A 21,352-nucleotide genomic window follows, 5' to 3' on the forward strand; every position below is an offset into this window, starting at 1 on the left:
ATTTAATATTTTAGATGTCAGGTGTGCTTTTATGGAGCACATCGGTTCCGTGACAGAAATGGTGATAACGTCACGTTTCTAGGACGACAACAAAAGGTGTCCATTCACGTTTTTCTCAACAATTACACAACAAGCTATCTCTAAATAATAAAAACAAGCACAGGGAATCCACACTCTTTCACTGACCCATCCTGTCGCGGACGTGCCATTTAGCACGCACCCGACTCCAGATGATCCAACCAGTCTCATTAGCATGTACGTACGTCACGTCTACTGAGGAGGCCGTCTTTATATACTGGAAACACCTCCTCTGCAGCACCACTTCTGCGGAAAAGCTGCATTCAGGAGGAGCAGACACATTCCAGCTCGCGTTTCTACCTGTTTAACTGAAGCCAAAAGGTAAAATAACTAACATTTACATTACACACAGTACACTTTGGTATTCTCTGGAAACTAGGATTTATTTTCAATTGTTTGCCGGCACATCGAGAGTAGTAGGATGTAAGATAATAGGAGAGGGGCGTGTCGCTAGTCATTATCGATCGTGTTGGTTGGCTGTGAATCAGTCCGATATCTACGTGAGTTGTTTTAGGTTACCCTTAAGGCTAAACTACGTGTTTAGATTTGTACAATTAAGTTTGCATGTGTGATACGGAGTAGCAGAAGCAACAGGATGTTGGCCTGTCAGCGTAATTGCATACCTGTTGCAGCAACGATCATATCAGATACATGAATAGTTGTAAGGATGATGTTGTAAATAGTGGACACATCTATGTAATAACTCACACAAAGACAATATGGGCAATACCCCCATAGCCTACGATAATAATATAGGTTAATATAATAACCCTAAAGTGCAGGTGGTTTGAATGTGTGTGTGTATTGTTGCATCAGATTGTATGTCGATGTAAAAAACGCAGACTGTTACACAAACTGTTACGGGTGCCCTCTGCTGACCATGGCGACCACCATCCACACCGCAGTCTGAGCCATAAATGAACCAAGCACAGGAAATGCAAGGCATTCATATGCTGGCCCATGGGAAAGTAGATCTTAGTGACAGTAGTGTTGATGCTGCAGCTATGTTAACACTATCAGTGCTTTGCCAGATGTGGATGAATTTCACTTTTCTAGAAAGATAAGTTATTCTAAATATTGCGCTACCATAACACTTTGTGTAGTTTATATTTGGACTAACAGGGCAGAACAATCTAGTTCTGTGTCCCTCGCCTGTATCAATTTCATCCTATTTCACTTCCAGCTTGTTCTTGATTCATTTACTTTAACTTGTAAGTGTTTCATTTATTCTTAAGGTTTTATTCTTTGACTTTTTTTGGCTTTTTATTATTTTTATTGCCAGTTTCTTTTTTTGTGTTTTTTGGTAGCCTTGGAATTTTTTGTTTATTTTTTTTACCTGGCTATATTGTAAATTAGTTCTCTACCTCTATATATATATCTGGGTTAAAATAAAGGTTGAATTAATTAATTATCTGATTACTCAAACTAATGCCAACAGTACAGTGGATGAATATTCAAAGTCAGTTGCCGCCTGTTGGCATCTACAGTAGATGTCTGTCTGACTACATTCTATGACTGCAAAGGGGAAACTAAATCTTGTTTTAATTTCCTGCAAAGATAATCCAGCATGTCGAGCAGGCAAATAAAAAAGTGGAAAAACTGGTCTGATCACATCAAATTCAGGAATGCGTAAACAAAATATATTCATTCGCCTGCAAAATGGTGTAACCTGAAAGACCCGATACTGACCCTCAGCTGTGATACCTGACACCCCATCAGAGCTCTGTACACCCCCAATGACCTTTTGGTGATCAGATGATTAGATGTCATAATGTACAAGGAAATATGATAATGTATGTATGCATTTATAAAGCAGTTTTAGTTGTCCAGTTATAAGTAACCACTCCCTATTTTTTTAAATCCCAGAAATGTATATAATCTGAAGTTTAACACAAAAAGTCCACCTCCCTCTCTCTCTCTCTCTAACAATATCACATTAAATTATTTGAGCTACTAATAATCCTTCTTGTAATCCTCATTCAGTCATGCTACAGTAGTATTTTTGGTGGGTTTGTACAGTACATTTGAACAGTAAAGAAAGGAACTCTGGCCAGTATTGAACATGTACAGTAATCCTTTACTATAAACTAACAAAGGGTTCTCTTGTAAAGCGCAAACCCGGCTCACCTCTGGGCCAGGGCCTGGTATGCTGTAAACGTTCAGCTCACCTCTGGGTTACAGATAATTGGATAAAGGGATATCGGGTATGACTGGCCCACTTACCATATTGTGTGCAAACTCGCCATGAAGAGGTCTTAAATATCCTCTTATGTAAGGTATTACAATGTATATATCCTGTCAGACACTCTACTACGTGCTCGTTTCCACATCACAGAAGAAGCAGGCTCATACTGATGATGCAAGCCTGAGCAGCCTTGCCATAAGCAGTAGTGTGACGTCAGCTGGGGATGGTCTGTGCTGCAGTAATCTTTCCAGACAGGGGTTGCTAGAGACCCAGAGTGGCTCTGTGAAGCAAAGCATACTGCCATTTAAGGAAGTAACCAAGAGATAAGAGTGATAGACCTAAGAATAGTGAACTGGAATGTTTCGTTGTAGACATTTTATGTCATGTTTTGGGGGTTAGGAAAAGGGCACACTTTGAATTATGTAACTGAGATGGATGCCGACCATGGTCACGACGACATGCGGTAACGCTCGCGGCGCACGTACGCCCTTATGTGGTCCTATTGGTAACAACGAATTATCAGAACCGTCCCATACATAATGTAGCACTACTTTACTGCTTCGCTATTCCCACACTCTCACCCTCCCTCTCGCTCCTCTTTTTACCTGCGTACTTACACTTTTTCCTAAAACCTGTTTACTTTCCTCAGATGTCCACCAAGGAAAAGCTGATCGGCCACGTGATGAAGGAGGAGCCTGTTGGCAGCAGGAACAAGGTGACGGTGGTGGGAGTCGGTATGGTGGGAATGGCCTCTGCCATCAGCATACTGCTCAAGGTAAAACGGAAATATAGAGACTGTGTGAAGTGAAGAGAAAGAGCCGAGGGATGCGTGTGCATGTCCGAGTAAGAGCGCTGTTGAAATGAGAAAAGACGAAATAGATGGGATGACTGCTTCAAAACGGTGATAGTTGTGACATGACAGTTAATAGAGTGCGAAGTACACATTTGTTCTTTTGAAGTCCTGGGTGTGCATAAGGAGCTTTTAATAAACCCCTTGAAAAGTAGAAACTTGAATCTACCGATGTAGATGAATGAGATGAATGAAATACGTACGACTCACTACTAATATTTCATTATCAATTGCATAAAAAAGTTTGCAAAATAGTCTCAGAACTGATCAACCTCCAAGGGTCTATATCTAGTAGAATCAGTTTATGTAATGCTTGGTATGAATACAAAATAATACCTTTTTTAAATTATAACTATTAAAAAAAACTGGACAGGAAACATTGCATTTCCCATTTATATTCTTGATCTGTCCCAGCTGAGGAACAACAGAGACTAAGAGAAACCAGGTCACAGGTTTTACAACTAACAATGCTGCTGAACAGTCAAGTCAGAGATGAATGGTGTAGTTCCTCACTTTAATCCATGTTCTACGTCTGGAAGTAACACCGAGTTCAGCCACTGTGACATTTTTCACTATTTTCTGACATTTTACAGACCAAAATGATTAATAAAGAAAATAATTGTCAGATTTAGTTGAAAAATCTAAATAAAAGTTTGATTCAGCCCTAGTCAGAATGACTTATTGTATGTATGTATGTATGTATGTATGTATATAATCAGGACTTGTGTGATGAGCTGGCCATGGTTGATGTGATGGAGGACAAGCTGAAGGGTGAGATCATGGACCTGCAGCACGGATCCCTCTTCCTCAAGACACACAAGATTGTGGGAGCCAAAGGTCAGAACGCACAAAAATAACTACAACCTTTTACTCTGGTATGTCAACTTGACCCTAACTGAAACTATAAGAACACCTCTCCTTTTTGTCAGACTACAGTGTGACGGCCAACTCCAAAGTGGTGGTGGTGACAGCCGGTGCCCGCCAGCAGGAGGGCGAGAGCCGTCTTAACCTGGTGCAGCGCAACGTCGACATCTTCAAGTTCATCATCCCAAACATTGTCAAGTACAGCCCCAACTGCATCCTGATGGTGGTTTCTAACCCAGGTTAGTCAGACCGGGGTGTGGATGAGTGAGGGAGGAGGGACATGTCAGGAGAGAAGATGTGGATTGAAATAGTGTTAGGGGGTACACGTGGAGAGTAACACCTGTAGCTCTCATTTTTAAGAGTTGTCCTCTTTACCTTTCCAGTGGACATCCTGACATACGTGGCCTGGAAGCTGAGTGGTTTCCCCCGCCACCGTGTCATAGGCTCTGGCACCAACCTGGACTCTGCCCGTTTCCGCCACCTTATGGGAGAGAAGCTCAACCTCCACCCTTCCAGCTGCCACGCCTGGATTATCGGAGAGCATGGAGACTCCAGTGGTATGCAGCTCTGATTTAAAAATAATAATAATAAATCTCTGCCTTGCACTGTACCCGTTTGTTGGCGTGCTGCAAATCTTACAATACAGCTACATCATGTACATGTTTTATACCTTTACTTTATCACTATTGTATTCTTTATTTTTTTCTGTATGCTTGTCTGTTTCTCATAGTGCCTGTGTGGAGTGGTGTGAATGTTGCTGGAGTTTCTCTGCAGGGCCTTAACCCACAGATGGGCAATGCGGGTGACAGTGAGGACTGGAAGTCTGTTCATAAAATGGTGGTTGATGGGTGAGTAGATGTTATTTTCCCGTAATCCACCAATGAGCTGAAACAAGTCCCTGAACCACCCTGCAAATCACATTTCTTCTCACACACACTCCTCAATCTAATCTGCATATAAGTATGACATGTACAGGCCATCTGTCCAGCACTCAGGTGGGAACCATACATAATATGTTTTATTGAAAGAAATTCACAGGAAGGCAAGCGGAGGCAGGTACACGGTACACCTCTGTGTAACTGGCTCACTAGATCCTGGCAGCCAGTGCAAACACAATAGCTATGTCATTCCCCATAACACAATACTGTACAGTAGAGTTCATGGCCTCGCTTACACTCAGCGGTCTGTATTAATGAAACATCAGACACTATTTAATCCTGATCAAAGACAGGTTCACCCTAAATGTATGACTTTAAATGCCCTATCCATGTTGCCTAATCAGTATTGCTATATGTGTTACTTCTTTTTGTTGTAATATGCAGTTGTATCATTCCTTTGACAGTTAAGTGATGCAACAGTTTGGCTTGTAATATTTTATTTGACGCTCAGCCAACCTGACATATCCCTCTAGGTGTTTTTATAAAGAGGTCAATCCTCTACAAGTTGATTTGTCAGGTATGAAATAAAAGAGTGACAAAGTTGAGGGAAGAATGTACACCATGCATGTCTCAACAGAGAACAAGGAAACATTACCAAAGGGGAACAATTCTCCATCTGCATGGCCAGTAGTTACGAGGCCTTGTGTGAGATTTCTTTTTTTAGTGTATGAAACAAGAAGACATCCATGTTCGTTCATGTTTCTCTCCAGAGTTATTTTGAATGCATCCAGATGAATTGATTTGAGTTTATGGTGCAATACCTACGTACATGCATACATCAAGCTCTACACAGCAGAGGTTTGGGAATGACAATTATAAACTTCCCACTGAACATAGATGCAAGTGTCAATCAATTTTGCGCTTCTCTTGTGGTGATAAACATCTGAAATCTCAGAATCAGAAACAAGACTTTCTAGACATAAGATTGTGAATAGACAGAGATAACACTGTGTTGATAAAATGACAACTGCTAAGGGTGAGAATAAGGGAAGTTCATGATGCACGCCTCTTTGTACAAGTACTTGCTTTTGAATTACCTTCTCTATCTCATTCTGGCCGGCCTAGCGAGCTCGGAGATCCACATTCGCAAATGTGAATTGTTTTTATATCGCAAATAAACTTCAAAAGACAGATGTTCTCTGTGAATTCAGGCTCCATGTTTTATCAAGAGGAAATTTCCAATGACAAAGTGGGAGCAAACACCGTCCCAAATACCAAAGCAGAGTGATAACAAATGTATTTTCCTTTATTATTATGTTTGTGCACTGCAGGGCCTATGAGGTTATTAAACTGAAGGGCTACACTTCCTGGGCCATTGGTATGTCTGTGGCTGACCTGGTGGAAAGCATCCTTAAGAACCTGCACAAAGTTCACCCTGTGTCCACACTGGTCCAGGTGAGATCGGAAGCAAGCGATACATTTAGCTGTTTTCCAAATCCTACATGATTAAATTCATCGTATTGCACAAACCTACTGTACATTCTTCATATATTATGAAATGACCCGCTAACCCTGACCTTACTGTGCTCCCTTCCTCTGATAGGGCATGCATGGAGTAAAGGATGAAGTCTTCCTGAGCATCCCTTGTGTCTTGGGCAACAGCGGCCTGACAGATGTGATTCACATGACACTGAAGGCCGAAGAGGAGAAGCAGCTGGTGAACAGCGCCGAGACCCTGTGGGGCGTGCAGAAGGAGCTCAAACTGTGAAGAGCGTTGCTCTGAACTCTCCCAATCCACTCTGAAACCACACTCGACACTGTGGTTCACTCCTTCCTACTGTACCTCTTGTGCCCCTCACTGCAACCGGCGAAAGAAACCTCTAAATATCTATTTTTAAAAAAAAGGCTGTTTGCAGCTATAACTAGTGGAAGCTAGATTTTACCTTCACATACTCACACGAGTGTCATTTCCCTTTGCCGCCTCCCTCCATGACTGAAAACTCATATTTTAGCCTTTGAGCCCTATGTTGGTGCGTGGGTATATCTATTTGTTGTCCTGTCCTCACAAGAAAAGTAAGGCCTTTGCATAAAGAGTGTATACATTTTATGTGCTGTTTGTTACTGTGCACTGTTGCTGCTGCTTCTGTAAACTTATTGTCTGTAGTTTGTATTTATTATGTGATTGTTGCCAGTTGGTAATCTCTGTTTTTAATTTTTTTTATTTGGAGTATAATGGAGGCATTCCATTTCCTATGACTATAGGTAGCAATCCACCTACAGCCGTAACACTGCTGCATATATATAACTGGGATTAACTCCTGTGATACCAAAGTACCTTGAGAAACATGATGCTACATTTACTGGTTGGCATTAAAGCCTTTTGCAAACAAACCTAACCACAAGTGCAGGTTTTTCAAAAACTGGCACGAAAGGAACACAGGTTGAATCTGAGAGAATTAGAAAGGGATTGTCAACAAAGTAACTTGCTATAATTTAACTCAGCAAAACGATTACAGAGAACCAAGGGGAGAAGAGTCAGCAACAATCATAACAGAAGTTTATTATCTTGACGGTGTTTGTTTGCGTACAATAAATACCGTCAAAGGGTTTTGTATTTATTTTTACTCTAATTGACTCTGGAAGATAAAGTTTAAGAGGAATGATATTTATAACTGTTAAGATCTATTTAAGTATTGTTACAACCTGTCTCACTGAGGAACTGTACCTGTCATGGCAGCTGGATATTGATCTTTAATTTGCCTTAAAGTCTAATAAATCTGCCAGGATGATTATACAAGTCTGTCCTTTGTCCTTTCCTGTGTTTGTCATCCAAACGAGCAAGAAGCAGTTTGTATTTGAAGAGTTTTTTTCTGTGATTAATATTGCATCAAACCATTAAGAAAATAAATAATGAAATGATTACAAAGAAATGATCCATTAAATCAGATTTTATTTATTTGTACTGATTTACATAAATCTACAGATATAAAAGAACAGGTGGTCTATGGTTGAATTGGAAACAAGAAAAAAATAACAGCAGATATTCTATCATACAATTCAAAGTGCATTTAGTAAAAGGCTAATTTAAATGAGACCTGTCTGCAAACTTTACATAAGTTAACTTTTTGATTAGTACAATATTGTTTTGATTTATTTTGTACCCTCCAATGCGCCAGCTTTATTCACAACGTTTTCCTCATGATTACTGAAAACCTAAACCTCAGAAGGACTGAGAATAAGTAGACAGCACAAGGAAAACAGAAAAGTAAAGAAAACAAAATGTAATACATTAGAATAAAGTATGTCAAGACCGTCATCCACCTTGGACATAGACACTGTACATAGTGAAACAACTACTGTACAAGATTGACTGTTAATGCAGTCAGACTGGAGGGTAGACCTGAGCAGCTGACAAAGAACCTCTCATATGTTGTGAAGAGACAGGGCAACAGGAAATAAAAAACAGTGGTCAAGTGGCAGGGGAGCTCAACATATAACCCATTAAAAGACTCAAACAAAGACAATGAAGAAACACAGTTCATGTTCATCTTCATCATCACCTCTACTGTATGAAAAGTGATCCCTTTGACTCCATGGCTACTGAAGATGACTCGGACAGCAATTCAATCCTGAGGCTGAACCCCATGTCCTTACTGAAAGGAAGCCCTGGGTATTTATATCAGAGCCTAACCTTTTCATCATGAGGGGACAGGACATATGGGGCTCTCGACAAAGCCCCTTTCTTCTAACCGCTAACAAGTTGTGCTTACTAGCCAAATTACATTGTCTGGCAAAGAGATTGCGAACAGAACCTGTGGGCTACCCTGCAGTGCAACATATACAGGTCGACACACTAACTCACAGTACGTCTCCCACGTCACTTTTGCCAATATGGCATGTGTGTTAATTATGTTTTTGTGTCAACCGCAGTACCTGGTTTACAATGTGGTTTCGTATTTAATATTGGTGCAAATGGGTCATGACTGTTAATGCAGAATTATCTCAAATAATTATTTGGTCAGAATAAAAACACAAATGATTTCCTAGAAGAACTGTGGCCACACAGACGAGTCCAGTTCTTCAAAAATGTTGCTTTTTTAATCATTCTGTTGTTGCTGTTCAGAATTCTGTCTCAGATTGTATAGAGATAGAGTAAAAATAAGACATAAAAGGGGAATAAAAAGAGAGGCGGAAGAGGAGAGAGTAAGAGAGCGTGAAGATATGAACATTTCCTGGTAGTCAGTGTGGGTCAGTAGAGGTCACTAAGGCCGGCAGTCTTGCGAGCTTTCTGCATGAGGGCACGGAGCTGGAACTGCTTCCTGGACAGAAGGCGTACATGCTGTAACAAAAAAGAAAAAGAGGCCTTAAGGCTAAAACCGCAGAGGATTTAAGAGTTTGTATGTCTGTGTCTCTTAAAGAGTGTCTACACAGGAGGCGTTTCAGTGGTCCGCATCAGTTGCAGAACAGATAAGCTTCAGTTTTAATCAATACAGCTGTTCACAGTCTATTTTCTCATGTTTTAAGAGCGGATTGTGTGTTGGCATCGGAGCGCTGTCAAATTGTGTGTGACCTACACTCAATACTATGTCTGAACGCAACCTGTGTAGACAGACTGAGGATTGATGCTGCTGCTCTGCTAATGTGCTCTTTCAGAGTAGACATCAGGTTATGCAGTTGTGTTGGCGTGGTCACCTTAAGAAAAACCTCCAGGTCTATGACGCCCCTGCGGAGCGCCTCTCCCAGGTAGAAGATAGTGTCCTCAATTGCATTTTCTTCAGCATACAGGTTGAGGATCTGTTTGTACAGCGGAGCTGTGGGAACGATGACGTCGTCAATGTCATTGTTCTCTGACTGGTTCTCCATCTTCTCCAAGGCCTCACTTAGCTCCTCGTCTTTTCTCTTCAGCAGCTCGATATTCCTGTCAACCTCAGACTAGTAGAAGCATAATGATTACAACCATATCATTTGTGTTATAGAGGGAACAAAACAGTAGAGGACATAAACAAATACAGATTTAACTTTGGAGAAGTGGAGGATCTCTCACCACTTCCTGGTCCAGTCTTGAGACCATCTCCTCCAGTTTCTGATGTCCTTTCTTTAGATCCTCCTCCGTTCGCTTCAGGGCGTCCAGCTCCGCCTGAGCTCTGTCCATCTCCTCCTTCATCCTCCAGCGAAGCTTATCACTCACAGCTGAAATCAGAGATGCACGGATGGTGTCCTCTCCAATAGTGCCATCTCTGTTCGGGCCTTAAGAGGAAGAAGTGATGTCAGACAGTGAACGGATGAAGCAGAAAATAACAGCTTTCAAAAAAGCACACAATATCCTACGCAAGGGACAAGGTTACTGTGTTGGACTATACTGTCTATTCAAATAAAGGATTAACTAACCATCTCCATTAGATTGCTAGAATGACCATACATTTATGTACTAGTTTTAAATCCGGATAGATTCTGTGTTTTCACCATAGAAATACATGGATAACAGTAGTGTTGGTGATGTCTACCAAATTTGCATATGACGATGTCCATAGTGAAACATTGCGAGGGATATTGTTTTTGCCGCGCTGCTTGACTGAGTGCTGATCACTCGGACTGCGCTACAGGAGCTACAGTATATCCACCATTACGGATGAAAGGATATCTGTGATGTCAATCGTGATGTTATTTTTGCCAGAAATGAATGCGTTCCATAGACTGAAAATAAGTGCGTTCGTAAATTGTACCAGTAGCTCTTGCCCTCTCTCTCCCCCTCTCTCTCTCTCTCTCTCTCTCTCTCTCTCTCTCTCTCTCTCTCTCTCTCTCTCTCTCACTCTCTTCGTCTTCCTCTCTCTCAGGTGTGCTGTCTAGAGAAAATAAGCACTTACAACTATCCATCAATGACAATAATTGTTTTGTGATTGCTTGTGACAGCCCGAGTGTCCACCTTCAATTGCCCCTGCAAAATCAATCTGTGCACCGTTGATAAATCAGAATTGGTGTGGACTCGTTGGACTTTCAGCCATCGACGATGTACAACGTTCATCAGCCCAACCCTAGATCACAGCAGAGCTCAGTTTCCATTGTAAACAGGAAGTAATCAAAGCAAAGGGGATCCTCATGTCACAGTTTTTTAATGTGGAATGATAAACTTTACTTTAATTCATCACCCGTCAGTGATTAGCTGACATTAGATGCTCATTCATTAGGTTATAGCTTAAGTGGTATCCAGTTACTAGAACAACGGAGACCCTTGTACACTGTAATAATGCAATCCAATAGAACATCCCAGCAGTACAGAACCTTTGTAAACTGTGTCATAGTTGTATGCTTCGGGTTTTTCTAATATTTTGTTCCCACGTACAGTGGTGTGAAGAAGAATTTCCCCCCCCTTCCCAATTTCTTCTACTTTTGCATATTTGTCACACTGAAATGTTTCAGATCAAACTTATTTTAATATGAGACAAAGATAACCCGAGTAAACGTAAATGATGATTTCATTTATTGAAGGAAAAAGCTTATCCAACCCTTCCTGGCCCTATGTGAAAAAGTAATTGCTCCCTTAGTTACTAAATCCACCAATTGACCAAATGTAATTGATAATTGGGTTCAATTTCACTCGACACACCCAGGCATGATCACTGCCAGCCCTGTTGAAGCTAAACATCACAGAACCGGTCTGTCGATGTGAAGTTGTGAAGCACATGATGCCGCAATCTAAAGAAATTCAAGAACAGATGAGAAACAGTTGTTGACTTCTATCAGTCTGGAAAGGGTTACAAAGCCATTTGTAAGGCTCTGGGACTCCAGCGAACCACGGAGACATTATTCAGCAAATGGAGAAAACTTGGAACAGTGGTGATCCTTCCCAAGAGGCCGGCCTACCAACATTCCAAGAGCGCATCGACAACTCGTCGTGAGGTCACAAAATACAGTATATCTCAAAAGTGAGTACAACCCTTTAGATTTTTGCAAATATTCTGTTATATCCTTTCAGGGATAACATTATCCTACTGAAACTTTGATATAACTTAAAGTAGTCAGTGTGCTGCTTGAATAACAGTATAGATTTATTGTCCTTTGAAAATTACTCAGTACACAGCTGTTAATGTCTAAACAGCTGGCAACAAAAGTGAGTACACCCCATAGTGAACATGTCTAAATTGTGCCCAAAGTGTCAATATTTTGTGTGACCACCATTGTTATCTAGCACTGCTTTAACCCTCCTGGGCATGGAATTCACCAGAAGGCTGCACAGGTGCGTCTGGAATCTTCTTCCACTCCTCAACCGAAAGGCCATCACGGAGCGCACGGATGTTGGACACCTTGCACTCCTCCACCTTCCCCTTGAGGAGTGCCCCACAATGGTGCTCAATTGGTTTAAAGGTCTGGGAGACATACTTGGCCAGTCCATCAACCTTACCTTTCAGCTTCTTCAGGCAAGGCCGTTGTCATCTATGGAGGTGTGTTTAGTAGGTGTCATTATCATGTTGGAAAACGCCCTACGGCCCAGTTGTCCGAAGAGAGGGGATCATGCTTCGCTGCAGGATGTCAACAGTATATATTGGAATTCAATGTGTCCCTCAATGAAATTGCAGCTCCCAGTGCCGGCAGCACTCATGCAGCCCAGACCATGATGCTGCCACCACCATGCTTGACTGTAGGCAAACACATTTGTCTTGGTACTCCCTCACCAGGGTGCCGCCACACACGCCGGACACCATCTGACCCAAACAGGTTTATTTTGGTCTCATCAGACCACAGGACATGGTTCCAGTAACTCATGTTCTTGGATTCATTGTCTTCAGCAAACTGTTTGCGGGCTTTCTTATGCATCGGTTTCAGAAGGGGCTTCTGTCTGGGGCGACCGCCATACAAACCGATTTGATGCAGTGTGCGGCGTATGGTCTGGGCACTGACAGGCTGACATCCCACTTCTGCAACCTCTGCAGCAATGCTGGAAGCACTCGCACGTCTATTTTTGGAAACCAACCTCTGGATATGACGCTGAGCACGTGGACTCAACTTCTTTGGTCGACCCTGGCGAGGCCTGTTCCGAGTGGAACCTGTCCTGGAAAACCGCTGTATGATCTTAGCCACTGTGCTGCAACTCATTTTCATGGTGTTGGCAATCTTCTTATAGCCAAGGCCATCTTTGTGAAGCGCAATAATCCTTTTTTTCAGCCGCTCAGAGAGTTCCTTGCCATGAGGTGCCATGTTGTCCAGCATTCAGAGAGAATTGTGCCCAAAACACCAAATTTAACAGCCCTGCTTATCATTTACACCTGAATCCTTGTAACACTAACGAGTCACATGACACCAGGGCGGGAAAACAACATCATTGGGCACAATTAGGACATGTTCACTATGGGGTGTACTCACTTTTGTCGCCAGCTGTTTAGACATTAACAGCTGTGTACTGAGTAATTTTCAAAGGACAATAAATCTATACTGTTATTCAAGCAGCACACTGACTACTTTAAGTTATATCAAAGTTTCAGTAGGATAATGTTATCCCCTGAAAGGATATAACAGAATATTTGCAAAAATCTAAAGGGTGTACTCACTTTTGAGATATACTGTAATCCAGACTAATGTTTAAGGAACTGCAGGCCTCACTTCCAGAAAATCCTCAAGGAGAATGTCCGGCCATCAGTTTGTGACCTAAAGCTCAAGCGCAGTTGGGTTATGCAGCAGGACAATGATCCGAAGCACACGAGCAAGTCCACCTCTGAATGGCTCAAAAAAAACAAAATGAATGTTTTGGAGTGGCCTAGTCAAAGTCCTGATTCAAATCCGATTGAGATGCTGTGGCATGACCTTAAACAGGCTCGAAAACCCTCCAATGTGGATGAATTAAAACAGTTCTGCAAAGAAGATTGGGCCAAAACTCCTCCACAGCGATGTAAAAGACTCATTGCTAGTTATTGCAAACGTTTGATTGCAGTTGTTGCTGCCAAGGGTGGCACAACCAGTTATTATGTTTAGGGAGGACTTTTTCACATGGGTGATATAGGTTTTGAATAACTCTTTACCTTCAATAAATTAAATGATCATTTAAAAGCTGCATTCTGTGTTTACTCATGTTGTCTTTGTCTTATATTACAATTAGTTGGATCATCTGAAACATTTAAATGTCACAAATAAGCAAAAATAGAAGAAATCGGGAAGGGGGGAAATACTTTTTCACACCACTGTAAATGTACAAGAGAAAGACCAAAATAATCAAATGTCAGTCAATAAAACACCATCACAAACTGAAGCCTCTAAAGCTGGCCAGTACCAGGTTATGCAAGTGTAAAATCACTGATGGATGTCTTCAGAGTCAAGACCACCTGATGTGCAGTTTGGAGTCAGCACTACAAATGTCAGAGTTGATACAGTCTTGAGATCTAAGTAGTTGACAAGCCAAAACTGCTTTCTTCCCTTTTACTAAATATAGGAGGCGGCTAAAGCTCCACCTGCATGCTGGTCCATGACCAGCTTTTCAGTGCAGTGCTGTTGACTGATGTTGGGGCAACAGATCGGTCCCCTGATCACAGGTCTGTCTTTGTGTGGAATTACTGTTCCCATTCTAAATATAGCCTCAAATGGCTAGGGTCTGATGGCTGAAGGAGGGCTGTGCCCTTCCCTTCAGCTCTATTCTACCCTTTGGCCTTTAATGCCTCCCACTCTAGTTACACCAACGACCTTTCACTGGCAGCTCAGCGCGCCATCGAAGTCACACAGAGGGCGAGAGTTTGAGTCAAAAGGTCAAGTGTCTTAATTCAGAGAAGACTAAGGGCAATGGAAAGGAGGACATTTGTTGTTTTTTCATGTGTGTTTTAAGAATAGAATCATTGTATTGTAATATAAAGACAAAGATGAAACGTACATGGCAATGAGACTTTCTCATTGGACATATTCATCTGTATCTTGCTGTTCTTGAGCAGTTTGTGTGAAACCTGTGCTAATTATAAACTCTAAGATGTACCCATGAGAAAGGGAAATAAAGCACCCCGGATGCTAAATGTGATACATACCCACTGTGGAAACTGGGGTCTGGGTGGGGTAGTGTGCAGGCCCAGCAGTGGCTGGGTAAGAGTTGCCCCCTGGGTATTGGTATGCTGGATAGCCTCTGCAAATACAAAAATCATCAAAGAAAATAACTAATTCCTTATCTGTTCCATTTTTAAAAATATCAGAAATCTACCTTTAACTTTTAGCTAGAAATGTAACTGAACCAGTTGTACAGTGTTTCATTAAAATAATATGCTGCTAAAGAAACCACAGAAACAAACATGCAAGAACAGATTTCTTGGGAAATACAGTACAAGTGAGATCTTACCCTGGGTTAGGATTTGGGCTGTAGGGTGAGACCGCAGGCATACCAGGCATACCAGGCATGCCAGGCATATAGGAAGCTGAGGTAAAGAGACAGTGATACAATCAGATCTGAGGGACAATATAGGTCAAAAATATTTGGTATATTTTTCATTCACACAAAGACACGTTCCCTTTCCTGTGTTGTGCTACGACGGTATCTGAGCGCCATCTAGTGATTCAGCAAATAAATGCATCACTTAGAAAACCATGATGTGATAATAAGGCACGTGCAACAATATAAGTCAGCAATAATATAAACACTCCACTGAGACAATATATTGAAAAAGATTTATGATATTCTGATGTGGAACTAGCTAAACCACTGCCACAGTATGAAAGTGTTCCCTGACATAATACGCAGTTCACACATCATTTGTTTTACAATGAGCAACTACTATGGGTATGAAATCTATCACAAAGAACATTCAGAAGAGATCAACTAATGCCCAAATGCATACACAGGGAAGCATGAATGGCCATGCTAAATCTGGTGTCAACCTTACCAAGCTCTAAAATACAAAACATTAAGCTACAGTATTATCAAAACATCACATACTTGTGGAAACTAACATATCTCTTCCACATTCACTCTAAAGTGAGAATTTAGGAGCCAAGTATAACTTCAACATATTTTGCAATTGTGTTAACCTTTATGCAAAATGTGAAATTACAATAAATAAATAAAAAAGGCCTAAACTGGTCAACAGTCAACGTCATTGTAAAAGACAACTTTGAAGGTCAATTTGAAGAATTACATTTTTTATATTTAATACATTTATTGGGATATACTACACATCTAAAGCCGTTCAAACAATTAATTCTACCTTCATAACGGTTATAATGTGTCTTTTATAAACGGTTTCAGAAAGGTGTTTATTCAACTTTAAGGATGTTTTTGGATGCTGTAGTTTGTGGTGCTTATGCATTGTAATGTTTTTTACTGACCTGTGTTTCTAACATTTAGACTATCATCATTGAAATAAAAATGGCCCGAAATATTAGAAACGACTTCCCATATACTGAAAATATTTAAATTCTTCTAATCGCACATTATCACTTTGTATTAGAAGTCTGTGGAACATCCTGTTCTTCTGAAAATATTAGACAATGACATTGGCCACATGGATTATACTGATTACAACAAAGATTGGATGACACTCACGGTTAGGGGGTCCAGTGGCTTGGAACGCTTGGTAGGGGGCTTGCGTGGTGGGACGAGAAAACACAGGAGGCTCCTCTCCAAAAACCACGATCATCACCTGAATCAGGCCATACAGGTCTGACTGAGGCTGGAAGACATACAGTGAAGGCCATGGTTTTATTAACAACGACAACGAATGCAGAATGCTATTTCAAATGATCAACAGGAAAACCACTGTTCAAATATTAATCTACATTTATGGCGCCATTTTGTGCTGACTGACTGGTAGTCATATCCAAAATATTCCAAGAAGCTACAGTTCAACTTACTGTTGTGCTATAAGTGTTGTGTTAGAGCCACATTCTATAGATTTCAAAAATGTCACTCCTGCAGTGAAACCTCAAATCCTCTATAGCAGCATTACCCAAAGCAATCTATGTTTTAACATTTTAAACATTTCATAGTCCTTGTCTAAATAAACTGTCTCCAATTAAAAATATTGAATCAAGACCTCACACTTACATGCTTCCACTCATGTAGATAAGGCAGGTAGATCTTGCCATTGGCATCGATGTGCTTGCCAGTTTTGATCATCATGGCACTGGTAGGTTTGACAAAACATATGGGAGGGTTGTAGGGATATGTGTCCAGCAACCACAGACACACTGGGATGTTGTAGATATTGCCTACAGGGAACACAAACACACATGTTATAATATGATCATATAACGTGTTATATAATGCAGGTGGCGCTTTAGCCGCCACTATTTACACCTGAAAAACATTGTTATTTTGAGGCACTTCTGTATTGTTTTCAGGAGCAATGGGGGCCTCTACATGAAGTAAACAACAATTATGATGTACTGTATGGTTGTACTTCATATTACAATGTGTGGTCTAAAGTAAATAGATCTGAAATTGTATGTGTTTTGGTCCGGTCGGGATTTTGCCTCGACCCTTGTTTGTTTTTTTTAAAAGTGCAAGATAAATAGAGCACGCTAGAGTGAGCACACAAGCGAGAATAAAGTAGGTGGGCGAATAAGAAACATTACTATGCCCCAGTCTTTCAGATTCTACAAATAAACAATGTGCAATATATTTTTTAGAAAGCAAGGTAAACTTTCTTTACCTCTGTAGCTCACTGGGACAGTTCCTGTCAAGCTCATCAGGTCTCTTGTGGAGCCATCATTAAAGACTGAAATAGAAGAAGATTGCATGTCAACTTGCAAAACAGTTTATACATTTGGCATCATATAAGCATACAATATATAACCGGGATCCAGTTAAACAGTTAAAGAACATGAGATCAGTATCATTCAATTTACCATAAGCATCCATAACAGGCTTCAAGTCCTTGTACTGGGAGATGACATTGGTTATCTCACGAACAGTCAGATCTCTGTACTTGTATTGCTGGACAATGACAACAAAAAATGAAAGGGGAAAAAAAAGTTGTGTATGTTAGTACATTAAAATTGTAGCATCTCAATCAAACTAAAAACCCAATGGTTAAGTACACACAATGCTTATGTTTATTCTGTAAATAAAACTTAAATGATGCACAACAAGCCTGTAACGTTACTTTGCAAGATATAGTGCAGAAATGGCTGAAATTCTCAATTTTAGCATGATAAACATAACTAATTGATACTTAGTACAAATACTCAAAACAAGTGGCATTTTCTTCATCAAGATAGCAAGCGTCGAAAAACAAGTTTGCTGTACACTAGCTGATTTGCATGTGGGATCATTGTTGTACAAACAACATTTCAAAATTTGAAATGATAGCCAACGTCATTTACAAAACTAGGGTTGGTAGTTTAAAAGCATGTTTATAGTTAACATACGAGTGATATTAGCCAACGTTAGGTGGCTGTAAGACGTAGGTTAACGTACATATGTGTATGAGGAATCTCAGATAAATACATGACATTAGTAATCCTTTATAACAAAACCACATGTTTAACGTACTAAACGATAAGGGAAAATGGGCTGTTTATTAAACATTACATATTCCAGGAAATGTTAACATGCTAACCGATGTCATGTTTAGTATCGATAACATTAGCTAACGTGCTAACGTTACTGTTGGCCAGAAAGTGCGGCAACATTTACCTTTAGCATTTTCTTGAGGGCAGCTTCGTTGACAACTGCCATGGTTTTTGAGTTGTTGTCTTCTACGTTCTTATGAATGAGTTGAGTGAGTGAACGGATGACTTTTAAGCCAGCTAGACTGAAAGCTAACACAAGCTAATACGCTAGCTAGCAGGACTTCACTGAATGCTAGGCTAAAGTTAGCCCAGCCTCGGGCCCGACTACAATTAAGACAGTGATTCGGTGTTTATATAAGACCCTTTCAATCAAACGCGAGTAATGTTACTGTTTTTAACGCACCCAGATTCAATAAAATAAGTAAGAATAGAAAAACAGTTCATTAATAGTTCTAAAAAGAGGCCGAAAAACAAATATCCGATGGTCAACAAAAAGAATTTCCGGCATTCCACCTAACTGTTTCCAGGTATGCATGTGACGTTTGCAGTAGACGAAAGTTCCCAAGGCGTGGTCCCAATTAGGTGAGTTTCCTTCACACAACAAATATCAAACCAAGCGCAACAGTGTATTTAGTAATTATATAAAACACTATGTTTCAAATTCTATTGAAATTGTTCCCCACAATAATACGCAGAAAGGTGTTATGACTCTTTATTCACAGTACCAGAATGAATCAGTCACTTTTCACAAGAGCTTGTGTGGATTTCATTTAGTTGACGTAGCTGTGTGTTTGTTCTTCGAATGATTAACTTCTCTTTTCACCGGTCAAAAGTCCAAAACATTTGTGAATAATAAAACAGCCCATGCCTTTGGGTGCGGTTAAGATACAGATTTATGAGCTGCTTGCAAATCAATTCAAGTCTTTTAACGCCGAGGCATTGAAATGACAAACTAGTTTGTTATGTTCATATGAAAAACAGATAAGAAGAATACAATATATTCACACCAAACACAGCTAATATGTTTTCATCAGGTGCTGGTTTACATTTACAGTCTAAATATCAGTTGAAAAATAGAAATAAAGCCTGTTGTTATCCATGAAATGATTAATTAATTAACCATAACATAATCAATGAATACCACCTGACACTGTCCACACAATTAAACACTTCATCACAGTTAACACACAAACAAAAATATTGTGAAATTCTACAAAAGACTAACAGTTTGTGTCATGTTCTTGGAAAGGTAGACCATCTTCTCTGGTTAAATGCAGATACAAACTTCCATCTGTCTTTGAAAGCACCTCTGCTTGCCTGTGGAAGTGTAGCCAACCTACAAGAATATATTTTTTATTTTAGAAGGACCTTTATCAGACAAAACAAATTCATGACAGTGGTTACAGATATTTTTAGCCCTGGATTTACGAGTGATGAACCTTGATTCACATTGAATAACTGTGGCCTATATATATGAATATTTGGATTAGTCTTATCAACATCATATTGTATCTCGGGCATAGATAGTTAGCTTTCTGCCTGTGTGAGTGTTACTTACGAGGGGCTTGTTCGTGCTCTGGATGAGGCTGCATGCATACAGGAGGGAAGTCGCCAAACATGGCAACCATTACCTGCAGCACGCTCACTAGGTCACATTCGCCCTGATAGGAGTAAGGGAAAAGTCACACCAATGTAGCAATGTAACCACCCAGATAACATTGTCTGTCTCTTTTTTATTTTTTTGTACAGCCCTGTCAAAGAATAAAAGATACCGTTTAAATTCTCACCATCTTCCACTCCTCCAGGTAAGGCAGCAAAACTTCACCATTGCTGGAGATATACTTTCCACTGAGGACTATCATCTCACGTGTGGGTGTGACATAGCAGATGGGAGCAGTTTGTGGATAGCTTTCTTCAATCCACAGGCATATCGGTATGTTGTATGTCTTGTCTTGTATAAGAAGAGAGGAAACATATTTTATCTAGCATATTCTGAGCGATTATGAGCTTTATCTTTATAATTTGTCATTTAAATGAATCAGAACGTGTCTAAATCAGATTCTAATTATAATTTAGCAGTTTGACAGGGTCATATAAATGCAAAGTTATTGTTACCTTCAATCATGACAGGGATGGTTCCGGTTAGACTCATCAAGTCCTTCGTGGTTCCATCATTGTAAACTGTGAAAAATTAAACAATGACTATGTCATTTACAGCACGTGTTGAATAAATTCAGCAACAGATTGTTAGCTGTAATTTCTTTCTTCATACCGTATTTATCCATCATGGGCACAAGGTTGTTGAAGTGACTCACTGCAAAGTATATTTCATGGGCCACAAGTTTGCAAAGATATGTCTTCAAAATAAAAGGATACAAAAAAAGCACTGAAAAGATATTCATGGCTTCTATAGAATGTGTTGTTTATGTTTCATTTAGAGAAAATTCATTCTTCTTTCGATTGTTAAGGATTATTCTTACCTTAGGGAGCATTTTCCTAATCGAATGCTCATCGTATGGCATGGTTACGGTTTATCCAACAGCAAAATATCACTTTTTCTGTGTATCCTTTCGATCACCTACTACACTATTAAAACCTTCAGCTTTCCGTCTGTCTCTTTGGTTTGTGTTTTTCCTTGTATCTTTTATGACCCTTGAACTCCAGTGACAGAACAGCCCCACAATTATGCAAATCATCTTCCCTTAAAAGCAACAACTAGGATGCATGGCTTGAACAAACAAGACAGAAATATAACAGTGACCCAGTTAACCAATTGGTATTATTAATAATGATCATTTATGAATAGTAGAGGAGCCGTGCGGTTTGTTCTTTGGATGGTGATGGTAATCTTGAGTCAGGATCAACAATAAGATCACAATTCATCTAATTTCCTTTTCTATGCGTTCCCTTGGTTTGCCCACACGTCCATTTATTTTCTGAAGAAACCACTTCCTCGTCGTATAGTGGTTTGTTTTGCACATTTGTTATTGTATTTGTATATAATAAGAGTACATGTAAAATAAC

General features: G+C 40.2%; 4 protein-coding genes across 4 annotated transcripts in view; 2 read left to right on the top strand and 2 right to left on the bottom strand.

Moving 5' to 3' along the window:
- The first annotated feature begins 244 nt into the window (after window positions 1–244).
- On the top strand, window positions 245–7,655 carry ldha (lactate dehydrogenase A4). Its single transcript, XM_029433566.1, has 8 exons — window positions 245–399; window positions 2,913–3,038; window positions 3,833–3,950; window positions 4,043–4,216; window positions 4,361–4,534; window positions 4,708–4,825; window positions 6,187–6,310; window positions 6,459–7,655. The coding sequence occupies exons 2-8, from the start codon at window positions 2,913–2,915 to the stop codon at window positions 6,621–6,623; spliced, it is 999 nt and encodes a 332-aa protein (XP_029289426.1). The 5' UTR covers window positions 245–399; the 3' UTR covers window positions 6,624–7,655.
- A 132-nt stretch (window positions 7,656–7,787) lies between these two features.
- On the bottom strand, window positions 7,788–18,911 carry tsg101a (tumor susceptibility 101a). The gene is made up of 10 exons (XM_029433565.1): window positions 18,453–18,911; window positions 17,663–17,750; window positions 17,467–17,532; window positions 16,860–17,023; window positions 16,359–16,485; window positions 15,159–15,234; window positions 14,854–14,948; window positions 9,900–10,102; window positions 9,548–9,787; window positions 7,788–9,194 (listed from the first exon to the last, which is right to left on the bottom strand). The coding sequence occupies exons 1-10, from the start codon at window positions 18,492–18,494 to the stop codon at window positions 9,105–9,107; spliced, it is 1,191 nt and encodes a 396-aa protein (XP_029289425.1). The 5' UTR covers window positions 18,495–18,911; the 3' UTR covers window positions 7,788–9,104.
- lrrc56 (leucine rich repeat containing 56) overlaps window positions 18,882–21,352 on the top strand; it is a 36,213-nt gene continuing 33,742 nt past the window's right edge. Inside the window, exons 1-2 of the mRNA XM_029433561.1 lie at window positions 18,882–18,910; window positions 20,134–20,261. The gene's annotated coding sequence lies outside the window, so the exon portion shown is untranslated. The remainder of the gene's footprint in view (window positions 18,911–20,133; window positions 20,262–21,352) is intronic.
- Window positions 19,111–20,936, bottom strand: LOC115009534 (tumor susceptibility gene 101 protein). Its single transcript, XM_029433567.1, has 6 exons — window positions 20,809–20,936; window positions 20,601–20,685; window positions 20,444–20,509; window positions 20,116–20,279; window positions 19,887–19,989; window positions 19,111–19,664 (listed from the first exon to the last, which is right to left on the bottom strand). The coding sequence occupies exons 1-6, from the start codon at window positions 20,848–20,850 to the stop codon at window positions 19,549–19,551; spliced, it is 576 nt and encodes a 191-aa protein (XP_029289427.1). The 5' UTR covers window positions 20,851–20,936; the 3' UTR covers window positions 19,111–19,548.

Source organism: Cottoperca gobio, chromosome 6, assembly GCF_900634415.1.
Source record: "Cottoperca gobio chromosome 6, fCotGob3.1, whole genome shotgun sequence".
Classification (NCBI taxonomy): Eukaryota; Metazoa; Chordata; class Actinopteri; order Perciformes; family Bovichtidae; genus Cottoperca; species Cottoperca gobio.